Source organism: Muntiacus reevesi, chromosome 3 (genome assembly GCF_963930625.1).
Source record: "Muntiacus reevesi chromosome 3, mMunRee1.1, whole genome shotgun sequence".
In the NCBI taxonomy this organism is placed as follows: Eukaryota; Metazoa; Chordata; class Mammalia; order Artiodactyla; family Cervidae; genus Muntiacus; species Muntiacus reevesi.
In genome coordinates this window covers 69,773,211-69,790,760 of record NC_089251.1, presented here as the reverse complement: position 1 = coordinate 69,790,760, position 17,550 = coordinate 69,773,211, and the positions used below count along the sequence as shown (strand labels likewise).

The 17,550-nt window shown below is 33.5% G+C and overlaps 1 protein-coding gene across 18 annotated transcripts in view; it reads right to left on the bottom strand.

Annotated features, from left to right (window-relative positions):
• Positions 1-17,550, bottom strand: part of NRXN1 (neurexin 1) — a 1,155,776-nt gene that overhangs the window by 1,030,284 nt on the left and 107,942 nt on the right. For 9 of the 18 annotated variants that reach the window (XM_065927345.1, XM_065927343.1, XM_065927347.1 and 6 more), the window contains exons 2-4: positions 13,859-13,876; positions 10,504-10,533; positions 9,733-9,744 (exon numbers count right to left, since the gene is read on the bottom strand). The exons of 4 other annotated variants lie outside the window; for them this stretch is intronic. In XM_065927345.1, the coding sequence (XP_065783417.1) occupies positions 9,733-9,744; positions 10,504-10,533; positions 13,859-13,876 (60 nt within the window). The remainder of the gene's footprint in view (positions 1-9,732; positions 9,745-10,503; positions 10,534-13,858; positions 13,877-17,550) is intronic. 5 more of the 18 variants (XM_065927348.1, XM_065927342.1, XM_065927354.1 and 2 more) reach the window with 3 other exon arrangements.

The window sequence follows — 17,550 nt, the reverse complement described above, 5'->3', positions numbered from 1 at the left end:
CCAGATGATTGGCGGATATTGGAGGGGTGGTGGCGGGGATGGGGGGGGGGGGGGAGAGCTAGGCAGCCAACCTGAAAAGCCCTGGGTCAGGACAATGGTAATGAGGTCAAGGTTTGTAAAGGTGTTTCAAAGATTGCTCAGACGTTCTAACAGGGAAGTAGGCTACTTGACTAGCCTCAAGCATTCTTCTAACTAGGGAATGACAGATTTGAAGTAGTTGAAAAATAAAGGTGTAGTGGTTTGGCCTAACAGGTCACGATATTATACCTTACAATAAGAGGGCAAATGAGCATCCAAAGTGGTTCACCTTCATTAGTCCAAGTTTTGGCATTCATTTGAGCTCACTGACTTCTCTCTCTCTCCACTGCACTGAATGACTCTTCATTTTACCCAGCCCTCTCAAAAAGAATGTCACTGGACACAGCAAGTACAGAAGGATCAGTGCAAATACAACCACACTGCCAGGGAAGGAATTTGAATTGTATGCCCTGTGACTGCAGGTCAGATAATGCATTCTTTTATTTAAACAAATAATCACTGGAAGGACAGTTACAACAAAGCATCAGGTAATTCTTTTAAGTCAGTATAGCATTAAAAATGTCTGCTCACTAAGCTTAGTAGGAATTGCTGGCGTATTTTGCCACCAGCCATCTGCAAAAAACTTATGGTTAGCTTGTGAATGAGGATTTCCCTGTGAACTAAATCACAATTGGCCAACTGAGGGATTTCCATCCCTCTGGCAGCACTTTAGCCCAATCTAAATTTGATTGTTTCCCTGAATGGAGTAATTTAATTTTCTCCAAATGTCTACTGACTTTATAATGCCAAGTCCAGAAGATGAAATGGAAAACTGGGTCAGTTGACCAGGTAATCCAGGCCAAAAAATAAATATTGCTTAAACTTCATATAACATGAGTCATTTTATTATCTCAGTAGTCTAATTTTCTGGTCTGTATCTGGGTTATGTAATAAAATAAAATTCTGTAAGGTGAAAGAAATTACTATCCTTATTTCATGTCTCTGGTAATAATATACTTGTACTTTTTTTACACTAAGAATTATTGGAGATTACCTCAGCTGCTACAATTCTGAATGAGCTATCATGTAATCATAGGTACAGGCAAACAAGCCAAGAGGAAAAGTGAAAACTGCATTTAGTGGAGCACACATTTTGTATAAGTGGATATAACTTGAATGTGTAAAGATGTGTTCTGAAAAGTGGTAACTATTATTAGCTTTGTGTTTATGTCCTAATGTCAAACATCTCTAAATTAGCCATCTGAAAAGCTATGGCTATACACCATAAGCAACAGCCACACATACAGAAAAATCTCTGGTGATTTAAACAATAATGACTAAGACTGAATGAAACCACTTTCATTCTTTCTAGAGAGAATTCTTTCCCTACCCTCTTTTTCTCTCCCCCTACTTCACTCCAAACTCTATTTTTGCCAAAAGGACACATAATAAGGCACTCGTTTTAAGGAAAATGTGGCCTTCAGCCCTGCAGTTTTGTTGTTGATTTTTAATTCAGAGATTTCCTACCACTGCAATTCTTCAATTCAAGGCTCCACAGTTTAGGACAGGTGGCTGCAGATCTAGACCACTTGATAAATCATCTAGCTGAACATCTGATCATTTACCCCTAAGTTGGGAAAAAGTCAAAGGTCCTTTGGGGTGTATATAGCTATTTGAGGCCCTGAGGAAAAAATGAATCTATTTCTTTCAACATTAGAAGCACTAGATAAGTCACATGAATGGAAAGTACAAGGGGACCCATTTCATTCTTTGAAACTTCTGTCACAGACTGCCAAAAGGTAATTCCTGAAAGTCACAATGAATCATGCCAGCTAGAAGCTACAACTTCTAGGAGCCTCTTCCTCTTACCTATATACACAGAGAGATATACAAAGATGGATTTTTGGCCCTTTCTTGAAACATTCATTTAATATTCCCTTAATAATCCCTGATTACTAGAGGAATTTTAAAGTAAAGACTTGACCATTAGTGGTTAATGGAGAGGTTTTCAAATCCCTTCCAAATTCTGTGACACCACTTACATACATTGGGCAGAGAACAAAGACGATTCAATGGGTCAAGTCTGAGTCCTCCTCAAAAGGAGAAAAATCCTGGTTTTATTGATCTTCTTTTGCCTTTATTAGAACATTTACCTTGAAGCAAAAAGGAAAAAACACGTTTGAAAGTAAATGCATTATGGGAAAGGAAAAAAAGCATCCAAAGTAAAATCTTAAGGAAATTCCATAAACTTGTTTATAATCAGTCAGCCAGTCATTAAACACGTATTATTGAATACCTACTCGTGCCAGTCACTGTTCTGGGGCTCTAGAGATATATAAGGGCGGAGATCTCTGCTCTCTTATATTCTCACTGAAGTAAACCAGACAATAAACAGTAAACAAAATAAATGCTAAAAATTTTAAAGTGTGTTAAAAGATAATTGTTATGGGAGATAAAATGAGTGGAGTAAGAGAGTTCATGAAAGGGCAAATCATAGTATTAAAATGATTGTCAAAACGAGTCTCTTGAGACTCAGGTGCCATTTGAGCAAGATCTTGAAGGATGTGAGGGTATAGCCAATTATTTAAGTATCTCAAGGTAATTATGTTATTTTTCCCTCAAAGATACCCATCAAAGAAGAAAGGGCCCTAATCAGCTTGTCTTTGAAAATTTGGTCTTCAGGTGACTAAGTATAAACTCAATTCATATCACTCTATTAAGTCATTAATGAGGCTAAACATTAATTCATAAAAAATTTTTCTCTAGGAGGTACTTCCAGTCCACAAGAAAATATTTCTTTCTGCCTCCTTCAGCTCATCTAAAGGATAGCATATAAAGAAACTAGACTTCCTAGTTTTGTTCAAAGGAAAGACAATCTATTTCAACTTCATCATTATATGTGTGAGAAATGTGAAAATATAAAAGAGATATAGGGATATCTAAATATGGTTGAGTAGAATTAACCTTTCATGCTTTATTGTACCACTACTCTCTGTAGTATGGGCCACCAAGACATTGATGTCTAGTTATTTATAACTTAATAATAAAAAATAATCATAAAAAATAGGTTATTTATAGGATAGGCAGATTTTGAGACTAATAACTTCTTAAAACCCTGGGCATATTACAGATTATTAGTTTTCAGATTCACTTACTCTAAGGGTGACAGTATATTTTATCATCACCATTGATAGAAACCATCTTTTACTTACTTTTGCATTTTGTCATGTAACACCATACTGGAGAATGGAGTATTTTTATTAGCTAATAACACAGATCTTAAGATTTAGACTTGTGAGGCTGAATTATTTGCCCCAGGTCAGTAAAAAGCAAATGCAGGATTTGAACAGGTCTTGTGACTGTGGTACTTACATATCACACTATACTGGTCCTTTGTTATAAGGCAGAGTTTTACATCCCCTAAAATGAAATCTTCAACATGAGAAACAACAGCATCTTATATAATACCTTGTGATCAGTTTCCTTCATACTACCTAAAATTTATTTTTAAAATAAGAAGCAGAATCCTGTTTCATGATTATTAGTGTTTAAGTGGAGTAAAGTCTTAAGGTCTCCTTAGAGTTGGTAAGTCTGTATCAGTTATTTTAGCCAAAATTTCCAGTGTTTTGCCTATCATGATAAGCAATGTCTCCTATTATATGTTATAAATAAAACAGTGTCAACAATTTGTAAAGATTATCTGAAAAGTTCTTCTCTGCTACAGAGTTCTGATTCTACTTGAAGATTCAAGTCCCTTTAATATATGAGCCAGTGAGTATCCTGGGTAATTACAGTATTGTTTAAAACCACTGGTCAAGCCAAGAAATATCTTCTTACCAGACTAAAGGTTCTGATTGTTTAAACCTAGATTAATTTAGGCTTTCTTTACAGCTCAGTTGGTAAAGAATCGGCCTGCAATGCAGGAGACCCCGGTTCTATTCCTGGGTGGGAAGATCCGCTAGAGAACGGACAGGCTACCCACTCCAGCATTCTTGGGTTCCCTTGTGGCTCAGCCGGTAAAGAATCCACCTACAATGTGGGAGACCTGGGTTCGATTCCTGGGTTGGAAAGATCCCCTAGAGAAGGGAAAGATTACCCACTCCAGTATTCTGGCCTGGAGCATTCATGGACAAAGTCCACGGGGTCACAAAGAGCCGGAGACAACTGAGAGGCTTTCACTTCACTTCACTTCACATTAACAGAATTACATTTCAACATGGATAAATAAGACAAAATTATTATTTTGGAAAAGAAATGATCCTTTTAATATTCAATATGATATAATTTTTTTTTTGCTATTTATGATCTATTTCAGTAAAGAATCTAAAGTTATATTTATACTACCTCATTCTTTAAACTGTTATACTGTGAAGAATCCTTTCTGTGCTGTTCAATGAGGATTAATTAACCCACTACAAGCTTAACAAAATCTTGTTTAGTTTACCAGTTATTTAATGTCATAATTGTGTATAAAATGTAAATGGGAAACTTCTCATCACAGAACCAAGAGTGAAGATATAAAAAAGGTGCTGGGGCTTTTCTTAGTAAAAACATAATAATAAAAACCATTACATTGCAGCAATAAGTAATATAGAAATATTTACTCTTCAAGTAGCTTTTCTTCATTGTGCTCAGAACTGACAGGCAGGTAGGCTAAAGGAGACTGCAAGATAAATATCAAACTTTAAAGTCATGTAGCCTTCTAAGTATATTACATTAATGAAGTCGACATTTAATGTCTTATTTCATGAAGTGAAATTTTGGTCTTTCCATGTTCTGTGGCTGAGAAGCTTCTAGTAATGCAACAATAGAAGTCATAATAGATAAACAGAAATAAATTATGCCTCGGTTGCAAATGAATCACATGTAAGCATTTCAATACAGTTAAGATTTTGTCAACACTCAAAAATGCTTCTGAGCAATGAAGAATAGTTGATATTTTGAAGCTAAATGAGGAGACATGACTTTAGAAACCATACAAAAGAAGAGAGATATGATATTTTCAAAATTAAATTAGCTCTATATCAGATATCACAGTAAAACGTATTTCTGAGTTATAAAACAAACATGCATCATGACGCTGGTGACCGGAAGCTGTGCACTTCACAGACAAATTAGTTACAAACAAAGATGACAGTTGAAACAAAAACTATGAAAACAGAAAAAGATGTATAATACTACTAAATATGTTATTTTTCTCTAAGTATTAATAATATCAAATCAATTTTAAGAACAGATAGAACATTAGTTGTGACTTGACATTACAAATAAAATTTTAAATACATAATCTTTGATACTGCCTATCAATTAGGTGAGTGGAACTAACTATATCTAGATATTAATGCAATTGGTTATGAGAAAAATCTGTCTTTTCTCTACAGTTATTCCATTTTAAGATCTTCATTTTCACTAACACAATGAAGTTTAGGAAATTTTAAAATGTGTAATTACATGCTTGACAGTTGTAATACGTTGGCTTTCTAGTAAAATGAGAAACACAGATAATCAAACAATAAACACTTGAAAAGGTCAAATGGAAACTTATTTTCCAAATACAGTGCAGATTTACAAATGAAAGGAATAGCAAATATACTCATATCACATTAAGACATATCACAGATAAGACAAATTCTGGCTTGTTTGAAAGCTTGCAATCCTAACTCAATTGAAACCCAATTTAAACACAGGTCTTATGGTACATCACAGTTGATACAGGTTAAAAAAAAAGAGAACTCAGAATTCATGGAAACCACATTAGTTAGTTTAACATGATATGTGAATTTCAGGAAATGTTCTGTAGTTGCTATCACACAAATAGTGAAAGTTAGAAAATACAGTTTTATTATTTGCCACTGTGACAGTGAATTACATTAAAATTTTTGAAAACCTACAAACACAAAAACACACACTGACTTTTTACTTCCTTACAGGACCATTGCTGTTCATAGGCTAAGAGATATTAAAGTGATACCAGGATGATATTTTACTAGAAAGAAATACTGTAACTTTGAAAAGGATATGATCGGAAACAAGTGTAGAGACAGAGAGCATTCAATATAATCTATTGCTACAATTTTTTCTAGTTATTTTTACAAGTTTCCTTTTACTTTTCCACCCTCTACTATGTCCACCACAAACCCTCCATGTCCTCCTCTACATCTACCTTTTCCAAAACACCCCCAACACACACATACTTAAATCATGAGAATGGCAAGTTCAAGATACAGTAAGAAAGACATTCTGGAAATATAATGGTCAAAAAGAAAGTCAAGCTTCCTGCCCTCATGGAGCTTACATTCTACTAGGAAAAGTTGACATTAAATATATAATCATTCACATAAATATATAGTTATAATAACTGTTATGATGGAAAATATAGGCTTCTGATCATCATTTAATGGACAATTATTAACCTATGCTTCTCAGCTATTTAAACCTGTCAATGATGGCTGGATTTGCAGTACAACTTTCTTTGACATTTTCTGATTTAAATGGTCATTCATTTTTCTCAAACATTAGAGTAAAATATAATCAATTGTTGGAAGGAAGTGACCAGTTTAAACATACATAGAAGAAAACGAAAGCAAAAAGCTGCATTCCCAGACAAATAGATAAACCTAGAGTCTCAAAAGGAGTGGAAAATAAAGTTAATATTGTCAGTAGTCCTAACAATACCCTGGCAAATTTCAAACCTAGAAAGAAGGCAAATACAGTGTCACAAAGACTACTTGAATCTATCTAACTGCAACCAATGGGAGTTTGGTTGGCCTTGAATATTATCTCTCTTGGCTATCCCAAAGAAAATAAAGGTTATTCCTAACTGTAATCATTTAGAAAACATCAAAACAAATCAAAATAATCAACTTTAAAATGTGAAACAGAATGACCAAGTGAAAATATGAGTCAAGATGGCCTACAGAAAGAGTGAAAAAGTTTTTATTTCATTCATTTTGATTGTGCCAGCAAAGCAATGAGCCCTAACACATCTCCAGCTGACTTATCTGCTTTTGTCATACAATATGATAAGGAATTCTGCAGTTTTCAAACCCTGAAGAAATAATTACGGAGTTTGGAAGGATCCATACCAACTGTGTAAGGATACATCACAAAGCGATACCAGTGCTTACCTCTAGAGAGAAGCCTGAGGAGAAGGATGAAGGAGGTTATCGGAAGAAATGTTCCTTTTTAAAATGTACAAAATGAAATACATTTGTCTGTCATTGGACATTTAAAAGTTCAGAATATACCTAAGAATCTATATAAAATATATCAAAACAATAGCAATAATATTCCTGAACCTAGTTTTGCTTCTGGATTCAATAAAGGAAGATTTTAATTCACAAATGATTATTCCAGAGCACCTGAATTCACTACTGAAGAGAAATGTTGGGTCCAAAAAATGTTTCAGGATTATAATTTGATGGGAAAATTTGAGAAGCATGAATTTCCAAAGGAGATCTGTTTTTGCTTTTATTAGGTAGATTTAACACATTTTATGCACAACTAGGATTTAACCTGATACAAAAGGTTACACTGTAAAGTTTCTAGACATTTTTGACTCCTCCAACAGGTGGTACAAGGCAAGGATAGCCTCCTAAAGGAGGCCCTGATTCATACTATCTTTATTTTTTCTGAATGCCCATCACTGATCATACTATTTACCACTCTCCCTGCACTTCCATATCTTTCATTTAACTTATCCATGTTTTTATTCCCTATTTGATTGATACTCATTTATGATTCATCACAGTTAAGATTGGATTTTTTGTTCTAGAATGCAGATTTGTTGAACTAATTTGCAACTAATGCAGACTTACAAATCATGTTTCTCATTTTATATATATATATATATATACATGCATATATATATATATATCTTAACCAACTTGTAAAGGTGATCACTGTTTACAAAATACCCAAGTCCATCTCAAAGTCTTCTTTTCCCATTTAACACCAAGAAGCATCCTAGTCCTATTAACAGGAAAGTAATGTAAAGTAAATACCAAATTCCTGTCCTGTATAGTTTTGTACTGATTGAGAAATAAAATTTGGTGAAAACTGGTAAAGCAAAAATATTTTTGACACACATAGCAATAGAAAACTTTTAAGACTGACATAATAAAACTGAATAAAGTTAAGTGACACTTAACTTTAATTATACCAAAATGAATATCAGCTAAGTATAAACATGAATTATTTCATATGTAGAGCTAAATGGTAATATAATTAGAGTATTATCTTTAAGAGTTACTTTTTCACAACATAATTGATATATATGTGTATGTATATTTAGAAAGTTTGTGTATACATATGCATTCATACGAATATATGCATGCACATATACAAACACATATACATTTACTTCACTCAGCTAGTAAAATAAAATATAAATACATTTCCCTCTATGTCAGCCTGATTCCTATACTAAGGAACTTGGGGGAAAATGCCCACTTCAGAAATGGAAGTAATAGTAGTTTGGCCTCAAAAAAAAAAAAAAAAAGAATTTTAAAAAGTATCCCAAATGGTACACACAATTTCTAAAAGAACTGATACATGTTGTCATTTTCATGGTTGCTGAAAGTATAAAATAAGGTTAAATTATATTATTGGAAATGGCTGACCAAAGTACAAACTGCAATAACATATGTTCTCTTTTTATTGGCTCAAAGTACTCAAACAACATTTGTTTCTAAAGGTCTATGTTACACATTTAAAACTTTGATATCCTCTCTTACTTATTTCTACACTCACATTCAGGGCTTTTTTTAAATGGAAAAGCTTCCCTGCTAGATGACACTAATGTAAAGGGAGAGATCTGTGAACTTTGGTACCAATTTGTCTGATTAAGATTCAGAGAAAAAGAGAGATTCAGAGAATTAAAAGAAACACATGTGCTTAAAACAGCCAAAATAAAACAAAACTAGATACCAAGGGCGCATTTATTAATACACAGTTAAAAATGGTTAAAGGCTATGAGACATATTTACCACAGCTGCATATCGTCTATTTTCTTTGAATGAAAACGTTAAACACAATGTGCACGGTTCTAAACGGCAAACTCAGCATGCTTTTAAACTTGGCACCAATACTGTCAAAGAATACACATGCCTGACTTACCAAGGGATGCAGAAATGTACACCTAGTTGACAATGTTCTTAAAACAAAGTTAGTATGCACACAAGAAAGAGCAGGCTTGTCTTGAGCCTTTGTCTCTCTTATGAAACTACCTTTTAGAGTTACCATGGAGTCAATGTGTTAATACAACATCTAGCAGACCACAGCCTGAGGAGCCTGCAGCAGGACCATTTCAATGCTGCACATGCTTAGACTTACATTCTCAGGCAGAATAGCTGGTGCAGGTGTCCTCCAGAATTAAATATTTGAGGATGATATGTTTCTGGTGGCTACACTTATTATTTAACTACCATTAAATGATACTGCAAAAACTGGCACTGAAACCTGTAACTAATCTTTAAATATGCTAATTATATAAGCGGCTGACATGAAAAAAAAACCACTCTAAAGAGTCAGAAAAAACAGAGGGAAACATTTTGATGGATTTTTCTTACCTTAAATTCATAAAATATTCATTACCACTCACACCTACCTCCCAGTGCCCATTACTAATGCCAAAAGGTCTAAATATATTTGCATAACTTAGACACACTGTTATTCATATAGATGATATTAAGAAGAAATAAAATAATGTAATACCTTTACTTTTACCTATGGATTTGATGAAATGGTTCCATGAAGAAAGGGTTTCCATACAAAGAGAATAAAGAGGAGAGAAACAACAATAAGAATTATGAATATATGTAAATGTACTACTCTTTGAAAATTAAATATATAAGAAGGGATAAGGGTTTGAAAACAAATGGAAATATAATCAATACATGTTGAGAAATCTGCCTTTTTTAAAGGCAATACGTGCAAGGAAATTAGAAAGCCCATGCTCACTTTAAAAGACTGCACAAAAGGAGATACACAATGCCTGTAGGTAGAAAAAGTATTGATTTTGTAAAACACTATACTCAGCATTCAAGAAGCCAGAAGCCAAAGATGTCTGCATATGTTCCCAAACTGCCATGCATGGGTGAAAAATGGACTCTTTTTGGTGCAGTACATTAAACCAAGTATCTTCTTTCATATATTAATGGTTCTCTGATTTTCTTTACTATAACTACCCTTAACTGCATATGCTGATAAACGTATGGAAACTTTCAATTACAAGTTCTTATGTCTCATTTATTTGCAGATATTGTAGTGCAAGAATGAAGGAAAATAAAATCAAAGGAGCAAACCAATACCAAACCAACAAATAAAGGGGAGAAAAACATATGAAAAAATGTGAACAAAGTTATGCATTGTATTTGCAGCCAGATAACTTGCAAGCATTTGCCCATCCTTTGCAGCAATGGTTTGAAAGCAGCTAGAGAACAAGAAGACACTGGAAGCAGAGTGGAAAAGGAACAGAGCCCATACCTTGGTCGCCCATCATCAGGTGCGCCAGACCTTGAAGGGAAACAAGAGCACAGTCAGCAATAAACAAGGGAGCATGGGAAGGCAGGGTTGTCACAGTGACAAAAATGTTCAGTGACAGACATCTTGTTTCCTATGAGATGTGTCTGTATCACAGAGGCAAATCAAAAGCATTCTTTCAACTCCGGGTTGGAATGCTTTGGGGCAAAGACTTACAGAACTGCAATTTAAACACTTGCATATGCTGCACTGTGTATTTCTTCTATGCATCAGTTGGAGCATTCAAGATCATAAGAGCATGACTTAAAATCCAACCAATCCCTTAAATATTGCATCTGCCCTGCATGCCCTCTGATGAGGCTGCTTTGAACACTGGCCCCACAGGGTTTGCATTCTTTGGTGACGAAATTATATTGAAGAAAAAAAAAAAAAACCCAAGGGAATACCTGAAACATGGGCTGGGTCTGATCTTTTTCCTCTCATAAAAAATGAGACATTTCATAATTAAATGAAAAAAAGAAAAACAAATCCTGAGTCACACTGAAATGATAATGCAGAAATGGCCCCTTGTCTGACACAGTTAGGAACAGAATAAGCTTGTTCAAATATAAAAGATATCATCAGACATGCAGTTGTAAAGTTAGAACTTACTATGGAATGAGATTTTTTTAGAAACAATGGATGACCTTTAAACAGGCTTAAGTAATTTTCCATGGAAAACAAAATTATTTAGCATTTTACTTAAACATTGCTTCAATATTAAAGTATGAGTTAACATGAGTATATTTAAGATATAATTTCATCAAGGTAGTTTTCTAAAAGAATATGGAATTCCTTTTGCTTATTTAAATTATTTTTAATTTTTCCTTGAAATTTTTAGATTGAAGATTACCCCTTTTCTAAAGAATACTAGTAATTTTCTTTTAAAAATTTATTTCACTATCTATAAATGTTTTACTTTTCAGCATTAATTCCTAGTTCTTTATTCTAAATTTAGAAATTAAGTTACACTTCAATCCCTGTATATTTCAAGAATATGGGAAAATGCTAGAGAAATAAAGCATACATAGAAATTTAATACAATGTGTATTTCATTTCCCACTGTTCAAATATATTTGAGGCTTTGAGCTAAACAGCATTGTATATTACTTGAATCACTATTGAAATAACTTGTATTATGTCCTTAAATTTTTAAGGGGTATTTACACATTCCTGGGGGGCAGACACAAATACAAATCGTCATATAATTATGATACAAAAATTATTTAGCACAGTAGGTCAATGTTTCTGTAATCTAGTTTCTTTTATAGTTTCTAAGTGATTTTTAAACAAAACAAAAATCACAATCAGTTTAAAAAGCTTATGATTCATTGGTGACTCATGATACTTTATATGCTTAAGAACAGCGGCTTATCTGCCCAGGTTATATAATTTTTCATTTAATTTCATTTAAAAATTACTATACATTTCCTAACAATAGTTCATAACTTTTTTGTAAAATAAATCAGGGAAATAATTCTGTGCAAGATGTAACTTTTACATTTCTCTAATGGTTTTTAATACTACCTTAGTAAGAATGGAAATTTTTAAATATCAATAATATTTGCATTGTTTGTGTTATACTCCCTATCTCCAAGGCAGCTAGACTATATGGTCAAAGTGGAGTTATAAACATAGACATTAAAAATTACGATAGAATAAAGTGAGGTTGCTCAGTTGTGTCCGACTCTTTGAGACCCCATGGACTGGAGCCTACCAGGCTCCTCCATCCATGGAATTTTCCAGGAAAAAGTAGTGGAGTGGGTTGCCATTTCCTTCTCCAATGATTGAATAAACTTTATTACAATAGTTTATGAGCCTATACTCTGAAAATGTTGTCAATTTTTTTCATGAGATGTGTAGGGAGAGAGTCATACATGCTTATTAAGCTGATATTAAAGCCCCTTTGAATGCAACTGGATTTAAAGAGAAAAGAACAGAAACACGGACTTTTTTACAGGATGACTAAGGAAATACAAAAAAAAGACAAAAAGATACTTAAAAAAAAAAATTTTGAACTCAAATAACGTGCATAATTATAAATGAGAACGATTTTGAACAATGTCAGTCAAACCTGTAAGGGTAATATCTTTACCAAGTGCACACTCACATGCTATTTAAATTATACTGTAGAAAAAAATGATGCCATTTACAGTAGCAACACCTGGAAAAAATTTTCACTGGTGATTTCTTTTAAACTTTTAATTTGCTTTACTTAAATAATGAAACAGAAATGTTCAGCAACTAAGCAATTGAAAGAATCCACGAAATGATCACAAATAATATGCTGATATCTGCTACTGATCAATTTTGTATTAGCATGAATTATTCTTTGAGACATCAAATTTTAGTAATTTTAATCTGTTACATTAGATGGGGACTCTTTTTCTAGGGAATCTGAACTGCTAATGCTGTGATTATGTAAGTTGACATGACATCAATTTCCCTTTCACAATTCTTTTCACTTTCTAGTTCTTTTCATGTTTTTATCCTTTACATATTCATTTTACAGCACATGACCTAATGCATTTAAGTTCCTTAAAGGTAAGGATGTTGAAATATGAAACTAACACAACATAGAAAATCAACTATATTTTACCACTTTTTTAATTTAAAAAAGGATGCTGAAACATGTTTTAGTTTGCTGAATTCAACAAGAAAAATGTATAGCTTTCTCAAAATCTCTTGATAATTTTAGAAAACCTTGAACAAATACCATAATTCTATTTAACAGACATAGAATATTACAAAATACTTACCAGTAATCATGCTGGAGTGCTGTATGCTTTCATTTCCATGAGTCAATGGCTTACTTATAATCTAAATTTATGCCTCTTATACTTTATTTTGTATTCTTTTTAAAATCAAATCATTTGAATCTAAACCAATGGGCTAGAGATGATATAATAATGCTCAACATTTACAAAAGAAATCATTTTGATCAAGAAAATGATCAAGAAAAAAAAAATGGAGAATCATGCACTGGGTTCGGAAACCACAAAGATATATTTTTTTCATTTAAAATAAAAGAAGTAAGATTGTGTCATTTTTCCATGGAGAACACTGAAATAAGTATTGTAAGGTTTACATGGGATGCTGAAGTCCATCAAGGGCTGGAGTTAAGGTTGAAGGGGTTTCATACACTTGGGGCTGAAGGGAGTTGAAAGTGTGTGTTCTGTATGAAAAATGATACACAATCCAGAAATCAGCAAATACTTAGGAAGAAGTTCAACTTACCGTCTACATTCAAGATGTACTCTACTATTACTAAGAAATAAAAAGCAAATGAGAGCTGGGAAACAAAGTAGAAAGCACCCACCTTCCACATTGTTGTCTTCTGAAAGCGCATGACAAGGAGGGAGAGAAAAGGAAAAACATTCATTAAGCAGCATGCAGACTAGACCTTGCCTCTGCATGTTTTTCTCATGCAAGGCACCAAACTCATCATGCAAGTGCTCCATCGCTCCCATTCAAAGGGGAAAAAACAATCACAGGAAGCAGGTTCCCTCCCACTGGCAGCATTTAAGGACTAGGAGACAAAATTTCAGTAATACTGCTGGGTACTGAGCAAGGAGTTTTCACTGCCCTGTGCAAAGCATACATAACTCTTATATGCTGCTAGCACAGGTATCCTAGCAATTATTTTTAAAGCTTTTTTATAACAGTTTTAAAAGATTCTATTTTTAATTTTGACTTACTTGGACAATAGAAAGTTCATGACAAGGAGTCATGAAATTTCACTTAAAGATATTACAGTTCTATCAGATATGTAATCTATTTACATCATGGCCTTGAAATATTTCTAATACTTGAATTTATTTCCTTAAAAAACATAACATAAATGTATGTACCTAAAATCTGTAATTTATTTAGTTTAAAGTGTGTTCATACTTTTTCACAAATGACAATAGTTTATTGCAATTTATTAATCCTAACTTTCAAAAATGTAAAGTAGAAAAAGTAATCATTACAAGAGAAATTCATGTGATAGCTGTTCATAAGACAAAGCTTACCGTGATTATTCACTTTGTACATCTGTTTAGGGTGTGAATATGAATGTAGTTAAGATACTGATAATATTGGATGAAATTCCCTTGTTTGTCCATATATCTATATAATATTTAAATTTTTCATATATTAAGTATATTTCCAAATGTGTATATACAAACATATATAATCAGATTTTATATGTCTTAACTACACATAATCAATGTAAGTGTATGGAATATAAAACATTATTAATATCTATGAGGCAATTCAAGTACTATTTGAGACACAGGGCTTGGAATTTAGGTAAGAAATGGAAGGAAAAACTGTCTAATGGGACTAGGGTGAGAGCAGTATTTTGGTACTTACAAAAAAGTTTTCAACAATAAGTATATCTATGTTGACATTTCTTGTCTTATTCTTATATTTAATTGGCTGTTCTTTTAAAAGAGGGTACATGATGAAAAGTATTTATAAAAAGTAAGATAATAGTGAATGCTGTTAAGTTGAAAGAAAAAAAATAACTGCAAATGCACCATTTCAAGGTTTCAATGAATAGCTTTTTAATAGTCAAAGTTACTAATGAACTAAAAATCATCAACTTTGTTTAAAATATATTAAGTGGAAACTGAAATATCAACACAGCTACATTTATTGATGTAGCCTTAATGCATAATAGAACATGGAAAAAGGTAGACAATAACACCTATACAAAATACTTCGTTTCCTAGAATTCATGCTAAAAGAAAATTTTTTTTTTAAAAAATGACTGAAATAATTGGTATGTGACACTCATTTGCTGTTTGATTTAGGTTTCTTATCTACCAAATAAAGAATCAGAATGTATCACTTTTCAAAGACAACTTGGATATGACACGGTCACAAACATTAAGTTTTTGTTTTATTGCTTTATATTGAGAATCATATAAAGATATAGATATTTTAATGTTTAGGATACTCTTTGGTTTTATAATGATATCCTTTGAAATTCTATTTTCCACTTAAGATGCTCAGTTTACAACACGTTTATTAAATATGTGGAGTAAAACAACAAAATCAGGGAATTTAGAGGAGAGTTACTTAGCAAATATGGTCATGAGTAGGACCGTTCCAGAAAAGGGTTTTGGTAAAGTGCTGCATGAAAATCTAACAGAGAAAGGAAAATGAAAACAAACTAATGAAACAGGAAGGACCGGCCATGACAAAAATTTTATACATGTGCTTCGTAGGATGTGAGGAAAGGAAGGTGTGCTGACAAAATCAAGGTCAGTCATTCGGTCAGCTGAAAGTGCATTCTCTTTTCACTAATAACTAAGGCACAGGGCCAAAGGCAATACCATCGATCCTGTCTAGACATACATCATTTCTCTGACTTCTTACTCATACAGAGAACTAGGCTTAACCAAAGGAATTTCTGTTATGCAAATCCAAGTCATGCCCAAAGTGTAGTCAAATCCTGACTTGACCAGGTTCACAAAAATAGTCTTCTCATAAGACTTAGATTTTTTTAACAGAAGTAACTAGAGTGAAAGGAAAGGTAATGTATTAACTCTTATTTAAAGAATTAAATTAATTAACTTCATATTTAAAGAAGAAGGGACAAACTGGTTTAGAGCAGACTTTCCTTGAGTTTCTATATAATTTCAGACTCAATTACAGGATTAAAAAAAATAATAACTTCTCTTTGTTTCATTCTATTCTACCCCTTTGGTATCCATTTGCTGGCTTTAGTTGATATAGAACCTATTAATCTAGAGATGATCTCTAGGTTATTTCTGAATTTGGAAGTAGCTACACATAAATGGTCAAAACTCTACCATTTACAATCATTATCCATGTATTTCTTTATCCTTTTCTCTTTCCTTTCTACTTGGTTTTTGGAATAAACAAATAATATCAAGTTTAAAAAGAGAAGTTTTTCCAGAAAAATAAATGACCCAATCAAAAAATGGGCCAAAGAACTAAACAGACATTTCTCCAGAGAAGACATACAGATGGCTAACAAACACATGAAAAGATGCTCCACATCACTCATTATCAGAGAAATGCAAATCAAAACCTCAGTGAGATACCATTACACGCCAGTCAGGATGGCTGCTATCCAAAAGTCTACAAGCAATAAATGCTGGAGAGGGTGTGGAGAAAAGGGAACCCTCTTACACTGTTAGTGGGAATGTAAACTAGTACAGCCACTGGAGAACAGTGTGGAGATTCCTTAAAAAACTGGAAATAGAACTGCCATATGACCCAGCAATCCTGCTCCTGGGCATACACACTGAGGAATCCAGATCTGAAAGAGACACGTGCACCCCAATGTTCATCGCAGCACTGTTTATAATAGCCAGGACATGGAAGCAACCTAGATGCCCATCAGCAGACGAATGGATAAGAAAGCTGTGGTACATATACACCATGGAATATTACTCAGCCGTTAAAAAGAATTCATTTGAATCAGTTGTAATGAGATGGATGAAACTGGAGCCCATTATACAGAGTGAAGTAAGCCAGAAAGATAAAGAACATTAGAGTATACTAACACATATATATGGAATTTAGAAAGATGGTAACGATAACCCTATATGCAAGACAGAAAAAGAGACACAGATGTACAGAACAGACCTTTGGACTCTATGGGAGAAGGCGAGGGTGGGATGATCTGAGAGAACAGAATCGAAACATATATATTATCAAGTGTGAAACAGATTGCCAGTCCAGGTTCGGTGCATGAGACAGACAAGTGCTCGGGGCTGGTGCACTGGGATGACCCAGAGGGATGGGATGGGGAGGGAGGTGGGAGGGGGTTCAGGATGGGGAACACATGTAAATCCATGGCTGATTCATGTCAATGTATGGCAAAAACCACTATAACATTATCAAGTAATTAGCCTCCAACTAATAAAAATAATTGGGGGGGGGGAGAGAAGTTTTTCTTATAACAACAACTTTTGATTTCTCTTTGCAACCAAATACTACTTTGGTTTGGAGGAGCAACAAAGAGGTGCTAAAACTGGCATGCCACCATGT